At 39.8% G+C, this 23,618-nt stretch overlaps 1 protein-coding gene across 3 annotated transcripts in view; it reads right to left on the reverse strand.

Moving 5' to 3' along the window:
• The window catches only part of AFG3L2 (AFG3 like matrix AAA peptidase subunit 2), a 43,374-nt gene that overhangs the window by 11,624 nt on the left and 8,132 nt on the right, over nt 1-23,618 (reverse strand). For all 3 annotated transcript variants that reach the window (XM_081096874.1, XM_081096875.1, XM_081096876.1), the window contains 9 exons: nt 22,115-22,189; nt 18,186-18,310; nt 15,985-16,258; nt 14,580-14,717; nt 11,176-11,329; nt 9,780-9,887; nt 9,563-9,688; nt 6,630-6,740; nt 3,169-3,284 (listed from right to left, as the gene is read on the reverse strand). In XM_081096874.1, the coding sequence (XP_080953000.1) occupies nt 3,169-3,284; nt 6,630-6,740; nt 9,563-9,688; nt 9,780-9,887; nt 11,176-11,329; nt 14,580-14,717; nt 15,985-16,258; nt 18,186-18,310; nt 22,115-22,189 (1,227 nt within the window). The remainder of the gene's footprint in view (nt 1-3,168; nt 3,285-6,629; nt 6,741-9,562; nt 9,689-9,779; nt 9,888-11,175; nt 11,330-14,579; nt 14,718-15,984; nt 16,259-18,185; nt 18,311-22,114; nt 22,190-23,618) is intronic.

Consider the following 23,618-nt stretch of genomic DNA (forward strand, 5'->3'; position numbering starts at 1 on the left):
TGCTTTCAGTCCCTGTGGATTAGTTACAATTTCTAGAATTGCATATCAATGGAAGCATACAGTATGTGCTTCATTGTGTCTGGTTTCTCTCCGTTTCTGAGATTCACCCCCACTATTGGGTTTTTCATTTTCACTGCTGTGTAGCACTCCATTGTCTAAACATACCAAATACACATTTCATTCTTGAACATCAGGGTTGTTTCCAGTTTATTGCTATTATGAATGAAGTGGTGTAAGTCTTTGTGTGGACATTATGTTTTAATTTCTCATGGGTAAATATCTTTGATCATATGGAGGCATTTATAAGAAACTGCCACACTGTTCCCCAAAATGACAGTACCATTTCACATTCCATCAGCAATATATGAGAGTTCTAGTTGCTTCACCTTCTTACCAATCCTTAAGGACGGGCTTTAAAATTTTAACCAGTTGGTATTTCCTTGAGGTTTAATTTGCACTTCCCTGATGACTAATGATACCGAGTACCTTAATGAGCTAATGTCTATTCATATACCATCTTTTGTGAAGTATATGCTCAAATCTTTTACACAATTTACTAGGTTGTTTGTTTTGTTATTATTGAGTTGGCGTTTTTTTAATCCTCACCTAAGGATATGTTTATTAATGTTAGAAAGGAAGAGAAATAGAGACAGAGAAAAGAAACACTGACCAGCTGCTTCCTGCATGTGCCCCAACAGGGGATTCAAACCCACAACCTAAGTCTGTGCCCTGACCGGGAGTCAAATCCACAACCTTTTGATATATAGAACGATGCTCCAACCAACTGAGCTACCCGGCCAAGGCATTATTATTGAGTTTTAAGCGGTATTTTGTTTTGTTTTTTAAATATATTCTAGATACAATTCCTTTTTCATATGTGTGTACTGCCAAGTAGTTTCAGTATGTGTGGCTTGCCTTTCATTTTCTTAATGGTATCTTTCAAAGACAAAGTTTTTAAGTTTGATGAGATTCCATTTAATAACTGTTTTTGTGGTTCATGATTTTTTTTTTTATTGCTTAAAGTATTACAAAGAGTATTACATATGTTTCTCCCCCGCTCCCCCCATTGACATTCCTCCGGTCTCCCCTACCCCGCAGTGGGGCTTGTGTCCAGTGTGGTTCATGATTTTTGTGTCCTATGAAATTTCTGATTACCCACAGTTACAAAGACTTTTTCCTAACTTTTATTTCTAGAAGTTTTTTGTTTTTTTAAAAATATATTTTATTGATTTTCTACAGAGAGGAAGGGTGCGGGACAGAGAGCTAGAAACATCGATGAGAGAGAAACATCGATCAGCTGCCTCCTGCATACCCCCTACTGGGGATGTGCCCCGCAACCAAGGTACATGCCCTTGACCGGAATCGAACCTGGGACCCTTGAGTCCGAAGGCTGACGCTCTATCCACTGAGCCAAACCGGTTAGGGCTTCTAGAAGTTTTATAGTTTTAGTTTTATGATCTATTTCAAATTACTTTTTTACATATGATGTAAGGGTCGTTTACTTTCTTTCATATAAACATTGAGCTGCCAGAACCATTTGCTGGTAAGACAATCCTTCCCACCTTCAATAACCTAGGTATCTCTGTTGAAAATCAATGAACCAATTATGTACAAAGGTCTATTTCTGGACTCTATTCCATCTCACTGATCTAAGTGTTAAGTTCTCTCATCAATATTCGTCTTCATTGCTGTAGCTGTATACAAAGTCTAAAATTGGTGAGTGTAATCCTTTCACCTTAATTGTCCTATTTTATTTTATTTTTATTTTTTTTATATTTTATTGATTTTATACAGAGAGGAAGGGAGAGAGATAAGAGAGTTAGAAACATCGATGGGAGAGAAACATCGATCAGCCGCCTCCTGCACATCTCCTACTGGGGATGTGCCCGCAACCCAGGTACATGCCCTTGACCGGAATCGAACCTGGGACCTTTCAGTCCGCAGGCCGACGCTCTATCCACTGAGCCAAACCGGTTTCGGCTGTCCTGACTATTTTAGTTAATACATGCAATTCTACATAAATTCCTACCCTGTATTTTGATAAATTTACCCTTATGTATTTCATGCTTTTGGATACTGTTGTAAATGAAATGAATTTTTTTAAATTTCATCTTTCAATTATTCATTGCTAATATACAGAAACACATTTGAACTTTGAATATGGACCTTAAATTCTGTAGCCATGCCCTAACCGGTTTGGCTCAGTGGATAGAGTGTCAGCCTGCGGACTCAAGGGTCCCAGGTTCGATTCTAGTCAAGGGCATGTACCTTGGTTGCGGGCACAACCCCCGTAGGGGGTGTGCAGGAGGCAGCTGATCAATGTTCCTCTCTCATCGATGTTTCTAACTCTCTATCCCTCTCCTGCCTCTCTGTAAAAAATCAATAAAAATATATTAAAAAAAAAATTCTGTAGCCATGGTAACTCCACTTACTAGTTCTAGCGACTTCTTTTAGATTATTTAGGATGTTTTGTGTACACTTTTAATGTTGTCTTCTCTGTGGTCTCCTTGTTTCAGGGACCCTCTCCCACTCAATTTCCAGCTGTCCCAACACAGGAAGTCAGTTGCGTTGCTTCCTGTTATCCATGCTGCACCAGTTTGGGGAATACACTCAGTTGAAAAAGCAGAAAACGTAACAATATTACTTGGTACACCATCGCTTTGGTCTCTGCTTACTTTCCCAGGCTCTCTGGGAATCCCTCTGCATGCATAGTTTAGCAGTCAGCCAGGGCATTTTTACTTGGATTTGGGTTTCACCCCCTCTGTAGTGTTCTTGTTTCCAGGATTTCCCTGTTAAATTTCAAATTTTCTTCAAACCCTGAACTTTCTCCTCTGGCACCTCAACATGGTAAAGCCAGCATTTTCCACCACTGGTTGTGGAAAACCCTCAGGCAAGAAAGCCACAAGCACCCAATTCTAAGCCATTGTAGCTGCTACTTTCTGAGAGTAAATGCTCTTCAGTTTTAGTCTGCTTTTGGAAACTTTTCAGTCCCTTTGAATAGTTTTCTTTCCAAAACTTTATAACTTATCTGTGGGAGAGTTTGTGTAACCACTTTATCCCTCTGTTATTACTAGATGCTTTTGCTAAATTTCTTTAAATTTAAACATCTCATCTATTTATCTTTTGAGGGAGTGCAATTTTCTCCTACTGTTCAAACAACTTCTTTACCTTTAGAAGTGGGTCTGCATGTTCCAGATACCAGCCGGCAACTGCGTGACCTGCCTCATGGTACGCCACAGTTTTCTTCTCCTCGGGCTGCAGAACCTGGGTTTTTTTCTCTAAGCCTGACAAAAAAACAAAACAAAAAACCACTTTTATGTTAGTGACACTGACATAAAAAGAGTTATACAATATTTCACAATGCCATATCTAAAAGGTGATTTTGAGATTAAGATGCTTTAACAATCCAAAAATTATCAATCAAGGTCAGAATAAAAATAATCAACTTCAAAATACACCCAGCTAAAGGGAAAATGCAGTCACTACCCCTACCCCTAGGCCCACTTTTTTTCCTAACTTTCCCACTCTTTTGAGCCACATATATTGTTTAGGGACATAATAAAATTCAGCACTTAAGTCAACTTAAAACATACAATTCATAGAAAACGAAGTCCAGAAAGAACTCACTGCTAGTCTAAGTATTCAGGGAAAGTGCCTGCTCTGTTCCTGATGGAGGGTAGACGATAGATCAGGACATACTGAATCAGAGAGTTAGTTAGGCTGCAGCACCCAACACACTCAACAAAGAGCCCAAAGGGTTCCAAGAGCCAGACAAAGCAGCAGCAGGTAGACCAGAGAAGATGAACCCCAGGAGACTGGAGCTGGGCCTGTGTGCCCACTACAGAGCTGAAGGGCCCCTAACCTATGCACAGCTCTTCTCTGGCCTGGATAAAAGTGGGTGGGGAACCTCGTATGCACCCCTGTAATGTAGAAACTAACTACACAGTTTGTCCTAATACAGATCATCACCAAGACAAAAGTAGTTTTGTTGTGTTCAAGATAACTAGAATGTCTCAACTGATAACACATTAAGGAGTCTAGAAGATCAAAAGAAAAGAGAGCGAGCGAGCGAGAGAGTGCTGTTCCCGATAAGAGAACATAAGACAAGTACATAAACACCACGGGTGGAAAGCGTAGCCAAGGTGGGAGGTATAAAGGCTGTGTGAACACGGCCTTTGTTCTCCAGAGAGAAGCAGTTCTTACCTGAAAAACAAAGGCTTCCCCCATAGTTTATCATTGGGATTTTCCATTTTCAGTATATTATTACAGAACAAGGACTGCCCATGGCTGGTTCACAATGGCTGAACTTGAACAAGCGTCCACCCACCTCAAAGCAAGGCCTCCTACTCCACCTGCCACCCTGTTTTCTTTCACACTCTCACTTTGTACTAAGCACTGATAGCATCGCTCTGACTTAAAAAGGCACAAATATGCCCTGGCTGGTTTGGCTCAGTAGATAGAGCCCTGGACTGCGGACTGAAGGGTCCCAGGTTCAACTCCAGTCAAGGGCACATGCCCGGGTTGTGGGCTCAATCCCCAGTTGGGGGTGTGCAGGAGGCAGCCAATTAATGATTCTCTCTCATCATTGATGTTTCTATTTCTCTCTCCCTCTCCCTTCCTCTCGAAAATCAAAAATATATATATTTTTAAAAGGCACAAATATGCAGGTTTCACATGTTTCTGTAGTGATTTAATTCCATCTACAACTCTACATTTTAGATTTTTTCTTTTCATTAACACATTTCTAGAATAAATGGTCTACTTATTTATTCAATAGTTAGTTATTTAGCACGTAACCCAGGTTGAGCACATGGCTATTCTAGCTCTAGATCCTCACTGTAATCTCCATTAATCTGGCTTTGTATTCTCCACTCAATTCAAACTGTCACATCAATAGTCACCAAGAACAGTCTCACTGCCAAATCCAAAAGTCTATCTCCCTAACATCCCATCACTTGATCCTGCTGCTAACTCTTCCTTAATAAGCATGTCTTTGCCCTTGGCTCCCTTCTCCTCCACCTGAGTCTCCTTTAATGGTACGTCTTGTCTTATGCCTCGATGCACTTTCTAGGTCTGTAGCATACAGCTTTGGTGACTTTGCTGACTCACTTTTCTCCCCTCTGCTACCAAATGTGAACATCTGGCCATGCTTACTATGTGGGTCCCTGTTCCTCCTACTAGGCACCTGCTCCCTGAGCCTCTCATCCCAGAAACCCAGCCTGAACCCCTGTAGTGCTCCAGAATCCCATTGGACACCCTGCATCTCAGACTCAGCACATGTCATTTTCTGCCAAACCAGCTGCCTCAGAGCCCCCTGCAGCCTGTCAGGCTGTCCTTCTCTCCTGCCTCTGTCCACTGGGACTACCCATGCTAAAGCAGTGGTTCTCAACCTTCCTAATGCCGCGACCCTTTAATGTAGTTCCTCATGCTGTGGTGACCCACAACCATCAAATTATTTTCGTTGCTACTTCATAACTGTAATTTTGCTACTGTTATGAATCGTAAATATCTGATATGCAGGATGTATTTTTATTGTTACAAATTGAACATAATTAAAGCATAGTGATTAATCACAAAAACAGTATGTAATTATATATGTGTTTTCTGATGGTCTTAGGTGACCCCTGTGAAAGGGTCGTTTGACCCCCAAAGGGGTCGCAACCCACAGGTTGAGAACCGCTGTGCTAAAGCCTGCTCTCTCACATGAATGACTCCCCCCAGATGCTTTCCTCTTCTTCAGAGTCAGATTCACTTTCCTAAACTACCACTGATTATCATATTACTCAGTGGCTCAGGAAAAACCCAACTGGCTATAGGGCATTTAAAAAGTCCTCGAGGTCAACATTCAAGGCTTTCTAAAGTCTAGTCTTAAATACCTTTCTTAAACCTTGCCTTGCGTTCCACAGGAACTTGAGTGTGATCAGTTCACTTTCCCTCCAGGAAACACAGGGTGTATGTAACACTATTTCCAAACCACCTTCTGTTCATACCACTTTCACACGGTTTCCCATTTGTCTACTGAACCCAGTTTAAATCCCACCTCTTCTGTGCAGCCCTCTTGACTGCAATCTTTTGTCTCCTTCAAATGCCCAAGTTTTTGAATTGCTAATTATGTTTTTATTAATATTAAGTCGCAAGTATTCTAGAAAGCAAGGAAAACACATTATGCCATCATCGGCTGGCAGGGTGAGCATTCCTGATTAAACAGTCACTGGAGCTGTTTATCCATCACCTATATCTAGCATAGACACATTTAACTCATGAGATGAACTTTTTGGAAATAGGAAGGTTGTGAGCATTTATAAAAAACTAGATTGGAAAAAACAAGAAAGAAAACAACAACAACAACCAGATTGGTATAATTCAAGGGAAGACACCTCATTCACTGCTAGCTACACATGTCAATGAGGCTGCCATCGCCACCTGACTCACCCAACACCTACACCACCCATCTCCATGCAGACCGCAGAAAAGGGAAGGGGTTCGCAACACCAAAGGAACACAGCAGGTGCACGGTGAGCCCATGGCTAGGAAATATACCTTTCTTTCTTCTAGATCTTGCCCAAAAATCCCTGGCCTCAAATTCATCTTATCAGCCTTTTGATTTAAGTTACATTCAGTTGCCTTACCACCAATCACTCGTTCAATTGCTTGTTCAAAGTGTTTCTGGTTTATGGAATCTGAAAGGTGTCTCGCAGCAATCAAAGCAGCTTCATTACAGACATTAGCCACATCAGCTCCTATAAAATGAATATACAGAATAGCTTACCCACCAAAACTGATTAGTCACACATTACGGATAACCAAATCCATAGTAATTTCTCAATCAGCAGATTGGATAAGGGTTTTATGTAAATATAATCAGTTTCATTGATGATAACCCTAAGGTATTCTAGCATTCTAGCATTGTAGTAACAGCCTGATAATCCTGGCCCAGTGAACTGAGGTAGAAGTATTAGTAGTAGTTAAATAGATAATTACAAGCAAATATTTACCTTTACCAGTATATACAATATGACTCATATAAACAAATATAATATTTTAAAATGCTCATTAATTAACTTAGTCCTATCTCTGTTGGGAAAATGACTTATATGGATATTACACAGTATGCTGAAATAAAATAAAAAACGTAAGCATTAAAATAACCTAGTACATTTAAACAATGGAAGTTAAACTTGTGAAATGTGCCAAATGCTTTCTAGAGCCATAAGGTTCTTTGAATTAACTTTTCAGACAAAGTATATGGTAATACAAATAAACTATAACATAATGTATGTGCTCAGCAAATATTAAAATTTTATAAACGGCAAAGTCCAAAAACAAAAAGCAAATAAAAAGTTAGGACCCTGAGACATTTGAGATATCTATCTTCCTCTAACAATGTTATAATCTCCTCATACTTTTCAAATGTTCCTTTTTATTTAATTTTGAGTTTGGAAGAGGGCATAGGGAATCTCTCTTGCATAAATGTTTTAAAAACATTTTGCATTTAAAAATTCTTGGAAAAAGCACATTAAAAGATGCTCAACATCATCTTTACACATTATAAAAATACACATCAAGCTGAAACCAGTTTGGCTCAGTGGATAGAGCGTCGGCCTGCGGACTGAAGGGTCCCGGGTTCGATTCCGGTCAAGGGCATGTACCTGGGTTGCGGGCACATCCCCAGTAGGAGATGTGCAGGAGGCAGCTGATCAATGTTTCTCTCTCACCGATGTTTCTAACTCTCTATCTCTCTCCCTTCCTCTCTGTGGAAAATCAATAAAATATATTTTAAAAAAAAAATACACATCAAACCTTGAGATACCACTTCACACCCACTAGGATGGCTAAAGTAAAAAAGACAGATAATGACAAGTGTTGGTGAGGATGTGAAGAAACTGGAACCCTCATACACTGCAGGTGAGAATGTAAAATGGTGCAGCTGCTGTGGAAAACAACTTGGCAGTTTCTCAAAAAGTGATTCAGCAATTCCACTCCTAAGTATATAATCAAGAGAAATGAAAACATATGTCCATGTAAAAATATGTACATGGATTTTAATAGCAACATGATCCACAACAGCCAAGACAGAAACAACCCAAATGTCCATCAACTGATAAATAATATGTGGTAGCCCTAGCTGGTTTGGCTCTGTGGATAGAGCGTCGGCCTGCAGACTGAAGGGTCCCAGATTCAATTCCAGTCAAGGGCACATGCCTGGGTTGTGGGCTCAATCCCTAGTGGGGGGCGTGCAGGAGGCAGCTAATCAATGATTCTCATCATTGATGGTTCTATCTCTCTCTCCCTCTCCTTTCCTCACTGAAATCAATAAAAATATATTTTAATAATAATAATAATAATAAGTGGTATATCCAAACAATGAAATGTTATTCAGCCATTTAAAAAAACCATGAAATTCTGACATGTGCTACATGTATGAAGTCTGAAAACTTTATGCTATATGAAAGAAGACAGATACAAAAGACCATCCTATATAATAAAAGGCTAATATGCAAATTGTCCCCTCGACTGGGAGTTCGACCAGGGGGCGGGGCTGGCCGGCCAATCGTCCGCGGCCCCTCCCCCTGGCCAGCCCCGCCCCCACCCATGCACGAATTTGGCACCAGGCCTCTAGTCCTATATGAGGGTAATATGCAAATCAACCAAACAGCGGAACAACTAGTCACTGTGACGTGCACTGGCCATGAGGGGGCAGACGCTCAATGCAGAAGCTGCCCTCTGGTGGTCAGTGTGCTCCCACAGGGGGAGCACCACTCAGCCACAAGCCAGGCTGACAGCTGGCGAGTGCAGCAGCCTGCCTTCGTGGCAGCACTAAGGATGTCCAACTGTGGCTTAGGTCCGCTCCCACGGACCTAAGCCATCAGTCAGACATCCCCCGAGGTCTCCCAAACTGCGAAAGCGCATAAGCCAAGCTGAGGGACCCCTCCTCCCCAGAATGCATGAATGTCATGCACCGGGCCTCCAGTGTCACATAATTCTCTATATATGAGAGTCTAGGATAGAAAAACCTATAGACACAAAAAATAGATTAGGGATTGCCTAGGGCTAGGAGTGGAAGGAATGGCTGCTTATGGATTCTTTTGGGGTGATGAACATATTTTTAAAAGTTATAGTGATTGGCTTTAAAACTATACTTAATGAATATACTAAAAATCACTGAATTGTACACTTCAACAGAGGTGAATTTGATGGTATCTTAATTTTATCTCAGTACTGAGTTGTTTTTTAAAAACCCAAATAATTTCTGTAACATTAATGGATAAAATGATATGCTGTCAAGGAATTTGTCACAAGTTATCCAGAGACAGAGGGAAGAGGGTGAAGGTATAGAAAAAGTTAGATATGAATTAAGAATTGTTCCCAAAGCTAGGTGATGGGTGCAGAGGGGTTCATTACACTATTTTCTCAACTTGTATGTTTGAAATTTCCCAAATAAAAAGTAAAAATATATACCTAGGAAGCCCCAAGATGTGAAGTAACAAAGTGAACTGGTACTTGGCAACTATCATTGATTGAAAGGACTTATAAACAGGACAGTAGGTTATTTTCCACTCACCTGAAAACCCTGGGGTTAAGGATGCAAGTTTTCTTGCCAGCTGATCCCTATCCAAGGTACTGTCCAGTTTTAGTGGTCTGAGGTGAACTTTGAAAATAGAAGCTCTTCCTTTTATGTCCGGTGGTCCTTGAGAAGTTATTTTTAAGAGGGAAAAAAAAATCAGTGAAACAGTGATATCCTCACAAAAACTGGACTAACCCAATGAAAACCATCTTACCAATAAAGATTTGCCTATCAAAGCGCCCTGGCCTCATCAGTGCGGGATCTAGTATATCCGGTCGATTGGTGCCTGCCAAAATGACTACATTTGTTGTTGTGTTAAAACCTGAAAAGATAACAAAGGTGCAATTATTAAATGACATGAGGTGGAAAGTAACAGTGTGCCTGTGAAGAATGTATGAGCACTACAGACATAATGCCACTTAATATTTTTTTCCAATTTATTATCCAATGTCTCTTAAGTCACAAACATAAATGATTTTTCTTACTATTCATCTTGTCCTTAATGATACTAGTAATATATATTAGTAAGACTCAAAACATTAAGAATCAAATTTTTCAAGACAAATGATCAAAGATTTTCATTTATTTAACTAGAAATTCAGATTATATTGTTAATTTTAAAAATGTTTTATAATCAATAAGATTAAAACTTGCAAATTATGTGTCTAAACTCCCTGGGCCATGGGACAGCCATTGCATAAGTGAAGACACCTCCAAACACTTCTCCAGGCTAACCTTGCTCAGTTTTACTGGCCATTTCTCAAATGTCAAGGCCATGGCTGCAGAGCCTGTCAAGGCCATAGCTGCAGGATCTTGGCACCTCAAGAGCTCAGAAGCTAATTTCCCCCAAAGATGGCTCTCTGATTGAAACATGTGGTGCCACTCGTGGACTGACCACCTTCTGATTCTGGATACAATGCCTGCTCGGTAAAGCAAACTGGCTCAATACTCGACACTGTGCCTTTCTGAGCACTCAAGAGCATCCTCATATCTTATAGCATGAAGGACCTGGCACATCCTAAGAATTGGCTTTTCCAAATAAATTTTAAAAAGCTGACTAACATGTAAAGATTGCTACTTTCTAAGTAAAAGTATTCAAAATTTGCCAAATTCATACGTGGTTAGAAATGGGTTTTCCTGATGCTTCAAAATCATAAATATTTTTGAGAATGAGACTATAAGTCTTTTGTAAATCATTTCACCAATTTTTCTCTTATTCAGCCCCAGATACAAATACCAGCCTTTATAAAGGCTATTTCTTTTTTTCTTTTTAATATATTTTATTGATTTTTTTTACAGAGAGGAAGGAAGAGGGATAGAGAGTTAGAAACATCAATGAGAAACATGGATCAGCTGCCTCCTGCACACCCCCTACTGGGGACGGGCCTGCAACCAAGGTACATGCCCTTGACCGGAAATGAACCTGGGACCCTTGAGTCCGCAGGCCGACGCTCTATCCACTGAGCCAAACCAGTTACGGCAAAAAAGGCTATTTCTTAAAGAAAATGCTTTTTTTTTCTTTTTGGTACTCAATATGAGCACAAGGATTTTCCTTTGAGATATAATATATAAAACAGTGTAGTTTAAAATCCAAAAACTTGAAAATTCACCATCCATTTCCACAAGCAACTGATTAAGTGTATTCTCCTGTTCACTCTGGCCCCCAAAGTTGCCTCTTCCTCTCTTCCTTCCCACAGCATCTATTTCATCAATGAAGAGAATGCAAGGGGCATTCTTCCGAGCAAGGGCAAATAAGTCTCGAACCTGGGTAAAAATATAAATAATAGAGTCAGTTGGCAAATGAATACTATTTATCCTTTTAATGAAAAAAAACATCAAGTTTCCTGTCCCACAGGAAGAAAATTTTTTGTGTGTGCTATACTATACAGTACATATTTTAAAAGTTACAAGCAGCAAAGAAGTTAAGTGGCAAGTAACTTGGTGGTAACTGATTTAGGTGAGCAAATATCTCTATAATATCATAAATTCTTGTATATATAATAAGCACTAACAATATCTGCTATTTTTATAATACCAATAAATTAATAATACATGGTTTTGGCCTACAAAAAGATAACACAGTGGCGCTGTAAACTTTATATTCAGTTTAAAAGTTCAAACTACTCTGAGGTTCACATTTCATGCCTGAGGCCATTACTAACAAGCAGGGACTTACTAAAAGATCCAGGCAAAGCTTACACAGAAAGCAAAGGGTCGCCCTACCCAAGTACACCCGCAATCGCCCAGGGTGTCTGACAGTGCCCTCTCCTCCACACTCTGCAACAGGAGCAACTGCGAGGTCCCTGCACCCACATTCTGTCCTACAAAGCATGCCCCCTCAGACCACTAGTTTAGGTGGGCTGAAGAAGGAATAGCCATCCCCATGCCTCACTACTGCTGAGAGTTCAGGATCTCACCCTATTACATGGCCCTATGGAGAGATTCAGAGACAAACTCCCTATGCCTCATATCACTTTTATTTCCCTCATCAGAAGTCCAAGTCTCCCGTCATCCTCCCTGGCCTGGACTTCTGGGATTTTCATGCCTACACTGCTCTGAGCATATCCCTTAACATAACTCATGTCCCTCTACAGCAGTGGTTCTCAACCTCCCTAATGCTGCGACCCTTTAATACAGTTCCTCACGTTGTGGTGACCCCCAATTTCACTGTTACAAATTGAACATAATTAAAGCATAGTGATTAATCACAAAAATATGTAATTATATATGTGTTTTCCGATGGTCTTCGGCGACCCCTGTGAAAGGGTCGTTCGAACCCCAAAGGGTCGCGACCCACAGGTTGAGAACCACTGCTGTACAGCCTCCCCTCTGAACTCCAGATCTGTGATCAACAGGCCCCACCCTCTCAAGCTCTTCCCTGAATACTTCCCTCACCTCCTTGCCTAAATTGAAATTTGGCTGTCCCTGCAAAGCTCTCAACTACAAGGGTTTTTTCTTTGTTTATTTGTTTTTAAATATATTTTTGATTTCAGAGAGGAAGAGAGAGATAGAAACATCAATGATTACAGAAAATCATTGATCACCTGCCTCCTGCACACCCCACCCTGGGGATCGAGGCCACAACCTGGGCATGTGCCCTAACCGGGAATTGAACCGTGACCTCCTGGTTCATAGGTCAATGCTCAACCACTGAGCCACTCTGGTCAAGCTCAACCAGAAGGTGTTTTACCTTCCCCTCCAGGCCACCGGAGTCAGGGGTCCACTTCGTACCTTATTACTATCTCCAAAATAATTCTGCTGGAAAACCCCCTGCTCACTGAGGCTCCTGCCACAGGGCAGCATTCTAGTCATCCACCCGCCTGATTCCCTACTCCCCATCCACACACCCCACCAGAACTCTTTTCCTGATGATTTCCACATTCATGTGGGTCTTGGCCTCTCAGTTCCCTGACCCATCTCTTCGATCACTTTTGCTCCACTCTGACATGACCAGCACTGCCAAGGTCCGCTCTAAACAACCAGCCTCAAGCAATCTACTCTCTGACCACCCGGCCCACCCAGGTACTCAAGCACCTGCCACAACCAATTCCTTACCTACTTCTTAGCTCTCCATCCCATTGGGCCCACTGCTTCCCCCCACTCCCCCAGCTCCTCTCTAATCTTTAATTCCCACCTTGCCCATATTAGATTCCATATAAATACTAAACTTCCCCATGCTCCCCTATTCTACTAAGACTTATCTGAAACCCATATGAATCCACTAACTCCACTTATCATACATAGTTCAACTAATCTAAAATGCCAATAATGGTAAGACCCATATCACTCTGCTTACCACTGAGAACAGAAAAAAATGCTGCCCACTGATAACACAATACTTTATTATTGATTGCAAGCTGTATCCCAATGATTAGAAAAGTAATTGTGATAGCACTGTGCATTTCTATTGTGCTTTAAAAAACAGTCAACATTTTAGACACTGGTAAAATACACAAGAGAAAAATTTAAGTGTTTCTTTAAAAACTAATCTACATTCACATTTCTTTATTTCAAAACTTACTACAAAGCAAAGTAATTAAGACAGTGTGGTACTGGCATAAAGACAGCCATATAGGTCAATAAGGTAGAATTGAGAGTCCAGAAATAAACCCATGTGTCTATGGTCAAGGATGCCAAGACCACTCAAAGGGGGAAAGAACAGTCTTTCAACACATGCGGCTGGGAAAACTGTATATAAAAATGTAGGATGAAGTTCGACCTTTTTATCACACCATATTAACTCAAAATGGGTCATATTAATTTGAAATAGATCATAGATCTAAATTAAACTGCTAAAACTATAAAACCCTTAGAAGAAAACATAAGAAACATATTTACAACCTTGATTTGGCAATAGATTCTTAGTTGACACTAAAAGCACAAGCAACAAAAGAAAAAAACCCCAGATATATTGGACTTCATCAAAATTTAAAACTTTGGTGCTTCACTTTCAAGAAAGTGAAAAGACAACCCACAGAATAAAAACTATTTGGCCCTAGATGGTTTGGCTCAGTGGATAGAGCATTGGCCTGAGGACTGAAGGGTCCTGGGTTTGATTCCAGTTAAGGGCATATGTGTGGGTTGCGGGCTCAGTTCCCAGTGTGGAGTGTGCAGAAGGCAGCTGATCAATGATTCTCTCATCATTGATGTTTCTATCTCTCTCCCTCTCCCTCTCTGAAATCAAAAAAATATATATATTTAAAAGAAAATATTTGCAATCATATCTGACTAGGCAGTTAGTATCCATAATATATAAAGAACTCTTACAACTCAACAAAAAGAGAACCCAATGAACTGCAATCTTGATCAGAGTGAGGGAAGGTGGGGTGAAGTCACAGGCCTTGCTGAGGCTTTTCCCTGGAAGAGTGTGGAAGGCAGTGACTGGGGAGGGGTCACTCCACAGGACTCCAGGCAAAGGGCCACCTTTACCAAATTCCTATTTCAGGGGAAGAAAGGAGGAGGAGGAGGAGGAGGAGGAGGAAGTTGCACCATCAGAATAAAACAAAAGACTTACTCTAGCTGGACCCACACCAACAAACATCTCTAAAAATTCGGATCCACTAACGGTGATGAAAGGGACATTGGCTTCTCCGGCTGTGGCCTTAGCCAGCAGTGTTTTCCCGGTGCCTGGAGGACCAGTAAGAATGGCACCCTTCAGATATAAAAAAGAGGAAGTATATTTAACTAGAATTTCAGAAAAGTAAATTGCACATCAATAGATAATTCCTAGGTATAAATCTATATAAAATTTTAGTGATATACACGAAATATTTCTTAAACATTTGAAGGTAGAATATTAGTAAGAAGAGGAAGAAAAAGATTACTAGACTATATTACTTTTAAAAATTTGATCAGAATGTGAAACCTTAAGTATTTCCCTTATTTTATAAAATGTTTAGTGTTGCTTTTTAGACCTTTCTAACAGTACATAAAGGATGACTTAAGCTGGGAAACTACTAATAAACCAACTAAGGTTTACTTAAATAATTTAAGGAGACACAAACATTACACTCCCAATTTACATTCTGCTTATTTTATTCCCTTCAAAATTTCACAAATGAAAGTTTACTGATCAATGGTGAACTAAAAAAGAAAAAAATGTTTACTTAAACACTATAGTTACTTAAGTTGTGAAGATGACTAAGTACGATGAACACAGGTAATTAAGTTAATAGCAAATTTTAAAATTATAAAAATGGCTTTTTATCCATATAGGTAGGATACAAAATCAAGGAAATGATGATTCCCTTTTTCAAAGGTTTCCTTTAAAGTAAAATGTTATTAAAAAAATAAAAATAAAAAAAATAATAAAGTAAAATGTTATTATGGATTTTTAAAAGAACTAGTATAAATTTTCTAATTCATTTACTTAATGACTGAGGCTGGCCCTGGGAGTATAAAGATTAGCAAGGCCAGCCCGTCACCAGCTGTGGTCACAAGGACGTCTGCTAAGAAGAGGGAAGGCAAGAATTAGTGCCAACTGGCTCTTGTCCACTGAGTCTTGTGCCATGGATCTCAGAGCCAAGCCCAGGAAGAGGGTCTATTCAGACCTGCTGAAGGAGGGGCAACTGGGTGACAGCAGGGAGGGATGTGCTCAGGGCACTACAGCTGCTAAGAAATGGGGTATCTAAAGCAGGTTGGAGGGAGAAGGAAGGCAACAAGGAAAGCTTCCAAGAGCAGAATATACCAATCTTTTGGAATATACATACTATATGCAAGAACACACATTCCCACAGACCAAGCAACCCAAAAAAGACCCTCGAGTTAAGCAGAGACCAGTAAGATAGAGAAAGGAGGAAAATAGCTACTTTATAATGAGTAATCGAACTTCATAGAATTGTAACTTCAGAGATCAAGAAATAATCCAAAAGATTTTGGGGTTAATGAGTTGGAAATAATCTTCTGAAAGTTTACTTTACCTTTGGGATTTTTGCTCCTAGGTCTTGATACTGCTTTGGGTTTTTCAAGAAATTCACAAATTCCATTATCTCTAGCTTGGCCTCCTCGCAGCCAGCCACATCTTTGAACTTCACATCTATCTCATCCTTTAAGACCTTGGCAGTGGTTTCTCCAACACTGAAGAGTCCACCCATACCACGGCCTGTTCGACCAATACCAGCAGGCCCCCTTCGTATGGTATACAGCAAGAAAGCGATGATGAGCACCGTGGGCAACATGCTCAGGAGGAAGGAACTAAAAAGGGAACCATACACAAGAGCAACATACTTTTAAGACTGTTAATCACTGGCTTTTTTAATGTTTTGCAAGATATACTTTTTGTTGTTGTCGTTGTTAATGCTCACCTAAGGATATCTTTTTCCATTGATTTTTAGAGAGAGTGAAGGGAAAGGGAGAAACATTGACATGAGAGACACATTGAATGGCTGCCTCCCTCACGTGCCCTGACTAGGGCCAGAATCGAACCTGCAAGCCAGGTACGTGTCCTTAACCAAGAATTGAACCTACAACCCTTGAGTTTGTGGGCCGACGCTCTAACCACTGAGTCACATTATCCAGGGCAGCATTTACATATTGAAATTCATACCATTTTATTATGAATTACTTTCTTTTTCTTTCTCCTTCATATTACAGTTCTTACACTGATTTCTTTTCAAAACTGTGGATGTATTTAATGATTGTAAAGAGGATATTATGAAATCTTGAAGGAATGGCATCAAAATTGCTAATAGTATTTATTTATCTCTGGGTGTTGAGGTTATAAATGCTTTTTATTTTCTTTTACTTTCTTAGTTTTTAACAGAGAACATATACTGCCTGCTTAACAGACTTTATGTTGAACTCTCAGATATGGATATAAGATTTTTAGTCTCACTACTTATGCATAACTACTTAGCATTAATTACTATGCTGCTTGTGCTGTATCAATGATGATGTGGTAGCCCTAGCTTTTTGTTTTTGGACTTTGCAGTTTATAAAATTGCTGTATCATGATGTATGCTGCACAGCCACTCTGCCCGGATTGTGCGGTTTGAGAGAGATTCACAGGAGAGCTGGCTAGCCCTCCAAACCTTGTCTCTGCTCTGGGGGGATATGCTCGGAAATGACTTAAAGTATGGGGATGCCTCTTGTCTATTTGTCTTAGGTCAAAAACAAAACAAAAACCAGTATTTACTTCTTAATTTTTCATCCTTTACAATATTTTAAATGCTCCTACAGCAGGCAACAAGAACCATAAAAAATTTACATTTGGTTTATTTCTGGAGGACACGACAGCACTGAAATGAAAATGCAAATAATGGTGCAATAATACTTTTTGTAATGTTTCAACACCATCCTATAAAGTTAAATAATTATACTATAGCCTCAGAGGCCAAGAGATGTATCACCTGTGAGACCATTTCAATAGCTATCTAGGTCTAAATACTGCAGGTAGATTGTAGGTTTACATAAACCAAGATTCAAGAAAGTCCCTAAAACTGAGCAACCTATCAGCTCAACTAACACACCAACTCTCCATTTTTCTGCTCTTTCATATACAAAAAAAATTAACATTTATTTCTATTTGCACTTCCAAACTCGTAACTCTAGTGCAAGGTATACCTTCGGTATTTAATGTAAATGAGTAACTGCTAGGTGATCTACCTGGCTGTACCCTGATGACTCCTCGAAGGCAATATGATTCCTAAATAAAGTGAAAGACAAGTGACTCTTGAAATCACCTCTTGAAAGACTCAGACTTCTAAGTGACTCTGTTAAGGACAAGGAACCCCGAAGGGAAGCAGCAGCTTTGACAAGAGAAGAAGAATTACTTTAAAATCTTGGAAAGCTCTGGAATATAAACGTGAATGTAGTTAAAAGGTAGGAATGCCACTCTTTAACACAACGTAGCTCTTTATGCTAAAATCCTACTAAAAGTGCATTGGGTACGAATACCCCAAACCACTGCTTAATCATTATAAATGTGTAGAAAATCAATTAGTTACTAGCAAAAACTAGTAAATTACCAATGGTTTAAAAAAAATCTGGCCGAACTGAAAAAGGCCTATTTGACAATGTAATGTGTAACCGGCCACGTGTGACAGAACACACAGTGAATCATGTACTAGTAGAGCATGGTGAACAGTCTTCAACATGTTTATGTATTTTCACTGCTTCTTACCCATCACTTTCAGCAATATAGACAACAGGTACCCGATGCTCCCCTTCTATGCCCAATTCCTGCTGTAAAGTTTCCAGATTCCGTTCAAAGGTGTCCACACTGCCAATATTAAACCAGACGTATTGCTATAAAAACAGAAAAACAAAATATCCTAAGAATGAAGGGGAAACAAGAGTTTAATTCATTAAAGGGTTCAGCTTTTAAAGAATATTTCAAGAAATACTAAAAGTTACGAATTAAAGAACCCAACAATAATAAAAGACTGGTTTTAATGACACAATGATTAAGTTTTACTCCGTGAGAACACCTGGCAATCCTTGGCAAATAAGCATTTCTTAAGCAATATTTCACAGTGGTTCTAAAAGTATAAACTCAAAAGAATAAAAAATCTATTTGAAAACAACGCTTTTTTATCTTTTCATAAATAAATATGCTTATTTTACCTCTTCTCCATTTCCCAGTTATTTCTCAGCTACCTATTCCCACACTACTAGTAAAAGCTAATGTGACACAGTAATAACAACCAAAGTTTATTATGCACTTAAATGTCAGCATTGTTCTAAGCCCTTTGGATACATTAACTCATTCAACCTTCAGAGCCACTCTAAGCAGTAAGTACTATCACTAGGGGTGATAATCAAATCTGCACATTAGGAAGGGACCCTCACAGTTACCCTGTTATCCTGCTATTCACTCAATCTGGTGATTTACTGAGGCCCTAGGGAGGAACACCTGAAGGGCCTGAGGCAATGGCTATTTTACCCCCAGCACAGAATTCCATATAGTGCTATGTCAGCCCTGACTATTACTGTCCCCATTTAATAGATGAGAAAACCATAGCGGTGACTTCACTTTCCCATGATTACACACATCTACTAATAAGAGGCTGAATCTGAATATAAGCAGTCTGACTCCAGAGCCAATGATTATAAATAGCACATCATACTACCCCTCTTATACTACAAAAACAGTAATCATAAGCTAGCCATTTGGCTCAGTTGATAGAGTGTCAGCCTGTGGACTGAAGGGTCCCGGGTTCGATTCCAGTCAAGGGTACATGCCTCGGTTGCAGCTTGATCCCAGGCCCCAGTGGGAGCTCATGTGGGAGGCAACCAATCGATATGTCTCTCTCACACCAATTTTCTTTCTTTTTCTCTGTCTCTCCCCCTCCCACTCTCTCTAAAAATCTATGGAAAAAATATCCTCAGGTGAGGATTAACAACAAAACAACAATAAACATTAATCATAACAACTCACATTTATGGAGTTTTACTAGATAGCAGACCCTGCTCCAGCACTTTGCAAGTATTAGCCACATTTCACAGCACAAAAAAGACCTTGTTCATCCTCGTACATACAATTGCTTTTCAAAATATTTTTTACATTAAAACAATGTCAATGACATAAAACTGAGACAATTTAGGCCTGGCTGGTTTGGCTCAGTGGATGGAGCACTGGCCTGCAGACTGAAGGGTCCTGAGTTCAATTCCGGTCAAGGGCACATGCCCAGGTTGCATGCCCAGGTCCCAAGTGGGGGACATGCAGGACACTGCCAATCAGTGATTCTCTCTCATCATTGATGTTTCTCTCTTTCCCTCTCCCTTACTCTCTGAAATCAATAAAAATATATTTAAAACAAACAAAAAAAACACCTGAAGATATCTCAGAAGTGTACACAAAAGAGTAACATTTCATCCCATATTTCTCCCGTCAACCAGTATTTGAGTGGGAAATATCACTGGTAGCTCACTGGTATCTCTCTCCACACATCAGAAAAACAAAGATGGAGAGTAAGTTCACTGACAACTACAAAATTCCCGCGGTTACAAGCCTCAAAACATGACAATAATAGATTAACCACATGTGATCGACAATTCCAAATTAGAATCTACTATCAACTGGGCAATATGCTAAGTGCATGCCTCACATCAGAGAATCAGGGTGGACCAAATCCAGCAAAGCAGCACCTAGATTGTGGGGACAAAGTCTAGATAGACCCTCTGGGGATGGGTCCCAGTGCTCCAGGTGATTCTTACCCACCCTGGCGTTTGAAAACCACCACGTTCACAATTCTCATTTAAGCACTAAGCCCTAAAACAGTGTCACTGCTGTTCCCATTTTAAAGATAAAGACACTGAGGTGTGGAAGAATTAGGTCGTACAGCTAATAAAGAGCAGAGCTAATGTCAAGCCAAATCTGTCAGACTCCAAAGCCTGTGCTGTATTTATACAGAGCAGTAATTTACGTTGCTACTCCGTAAGCAGGACACTAAAAATCTTATATCCATTTCTGACAGCTCAAAATAAAGTCTGTCAAGCAGGCAATACATGTTCTCCATTGAAAACTAACAAAATAAAAAGCATCTATAACCTCAACACCCAGAGATAAACACTATTAGCAATTTTGATGCCATTTCTTCAAGATTTCATAACACCCCCTTTTACAATCTTAAGTACATGCACAATTTTGAAAAGACAGTAAAATAAAACCTTAACTGCAATATGAAGGAGAAAGTAATTCATAATAAAATGGTATGAATCTCACACATAAATGCTTGTGCCTGCCAATCTAACTGTGACCCCACTGCAGCAGAGGGATTAATGCTCCAGGGAAGTGAGGAGCCCTAATGGTAACCAGGGCCTAAGGCAGACATTTATCTATGTCTAATTTTTGCTCCATAAACAATGATTTGGAGAATATCCTTATATAGACATCTTTAGGTGCATCTTTAATGATTTCCCTAGGATTACTACTACAGCAAAATTACTGGGTGTGTGCATACTTTCAAAACTGCTGATACGTACACTGCCAAACTGTGCTCTTGAAAGGAGTGTCAATTTAATTCCCAACACTAAAAGTCTGAAGCACAGTTCACAGGAAAACAAAAAAGCACCATGGTTATTAATGAACATTCCACCATAAGGTGAAAAGTACGGGGAGAAATTCAGTCAAATAGCCCTGGCCAGTGTGGCTCAGTTGGTTGGAGCATCGTGTGTACACTGAAAGGTGTTAGGTTTGATTCCCAGTCAGAGTACGTACTCAGGTTGTACGTTCGATCCCCAGTTGGGGCACATTTGGGAGGCAACTGTCAGTGTTTCTCTCTCTCTTCCTTCCTCTCTCTTAAATAAATTTTTTAAAAATCAACACAAATAAAATAACTTTCCTAAAAATGACAAATACCAGAGTCATATGACTTCACTGATATTCTTATATTATGGTCACCATCAGCTCTAGTTTCCCTTGAAACACTGCCCCATCCAGGCAGGATGACTAGGAAATGGTTAAACAAATCATCCTATCAGAGAAGAGAAGTAGTGGAGAGATGTCCGGCCCTGGGGGAGGGTGGTAACACTGCAAGACTAAAGGACTAGGGAGGGGCAGGAGGGAGGGGTCAGGCCTAGGGGAGGCTTGGGATTTACCTGGGAACCTTTCCTCCCAAGACCTCCTTAAGCCAGTCTAGGGTCTCTGAAATAAGAGTTCAAATCACTGGACAGGAAATAAAAATTATTTTAAAAACAAGAAATGAAAATTAAAATAAAATAAAATGGTTGGGAGAGATATGAGCAGAATGCTTCTTAGACTGATTTTTTAAAAAGCCGTCTCAAGGCAAACAATTCAGATTTTAAGATATTTTTCCTAAACAAACAATTGTTTTCTCAATCTTGAAAAATAGTCATGGAATACTACTAAAAACTGGGATTTCACCGTTTCCTAAATGTACGGCCAAAATGATTACTAAAACCAAAACAATCCTCAGATCACAATTATGTAGGCAACACGCACATTCTCATCTATGGTGGTGAAGATTACAACTGCTGCACTGCCCAATGCTGATATGTCCAGAGTATGTGAGGGAATGTTTGCTTTTCAGGTTTAAATCTGAAAAGTTAATTTATAGCTAATGCACATCAATTAATAAAATCATTTACCCCATCAACAGGAGTTTTTCCTGGTGTAAAAGTCACTCGAACAAAACGCTTGTTGACGACTTCCAGTCTGTCTACCTGGAATTTTAAAAAGTTAAATATTCAACATAAATGCACAGAAAAGACCTGAGATATTCTTTTAAGCTCATTTAAAATGCATATATTTCACGCATACAAAGACTAATGATAAATAACATAAGGATGCCCCATTTCTCCCTTCTGGCTTAAGAAATAAAACATCACACACTGTTGAAGCCACCAGTCTCGCCCTCTCCTGCAAAGGTGGCACTCTTTGCATTACATGCTGACCATCCCAAAGCACTTGTACCATGCACAAAAGTAACCCTAAACATACACTCAACAATAAAAATGGTGTCATTTGGTATATATTCTTCCACAGCATTCTCTTTCTTCCTTTTGGTCTGTGAGGTTTATCCAGGCTGACATGTCAGTCTGTGGAGTATTCCACTCTATGAGCACACCTCAAGTTATTTCTCCATCCTCGTCTTAAACAGACATCGAGGTGTTTGAAAAGGTTTGCTATCACAAACAATGCTGTTATGAACATTCCTGCATAGACCTTCTTGGGCACATCTTCAGAAATTTCTCTGGGATATGTACCTGTAGATGGGTCAGTGAGGCTGGGCTGCAGGGTATACACATCTCCAATTTTACTAGATAGTGCCAAATCGCTCTCCAATTCACACTCCCTAGAAAAATACTCCTATTGCTCTGCATCCTCACTTGCTATTATAGGACTTGTTAATTTTTGCCACTCTATGGGTATAAATGGTCTATCCATTTCATTCTGATATAGTTAGCAGGGTTTTTCTGTACCCCGCTAACTGTATCAGATTCTTAAGAACACTCTTAACCTCATCCCAGGGCCATTAGCTGGTCTGGAGCATACGCTTCCTTTCTGCTGTAATAAAGTCTTTCTTGGCAGGAAGTCTGGAAGGTACGAGTCAAATTGGAAAGTGAGGGAGCCCCAGATATTCCAGGAGTCGGAACAGGGGACTAACTGTTCCTAAAGGCAGTCCTTCTGGAAAGGAGAAATACCCATAAAGCTGTTAGGACTATGGTAGACTGATTCCACAAAACCAGCATGTCAGGAGGAGACACAGGTAGGAGAGTCCTCCTGGAAGGAGAGCTGCAGCCCCCTCCACACCAAAACAGGCTCCCTACAAAATCTGGAAATTATAGACACATATTGTCACTTTCACGAGAGAAACACTTGCTCCAAAAATCTGAGTAATCATAACTACCTTCAACAGGTAGTTACAGACTAGCATAGAAAGACCCTTTCTAGGGCACCGTGCTACTCTATCCAGCAATAGACATAAATCACGATCCGGAATACAAGAATACTTTCCATCCTCACCCTACTGTCCAACATTCAAAAATAATTTTAAATTCTTTATACATTAATAAGTACTAACATCTTTATTTTATCCATTTTACTCATGAAAAATCCAGTACTGACAGGTTAAATAATTTCCCAAGGTTA

This window comes from Myotis nattereri (genome assembly GCF_964212035.1).
Source record: "Myotis nattereri genome assembly, chromosome: 8".
Classification (NCBI taxonomy): Eukaryota; Metazoa; Chordata; class Mammalia; order Chiroptera; family Vespertilionidae; genus Myotis; species Myotis nattereri.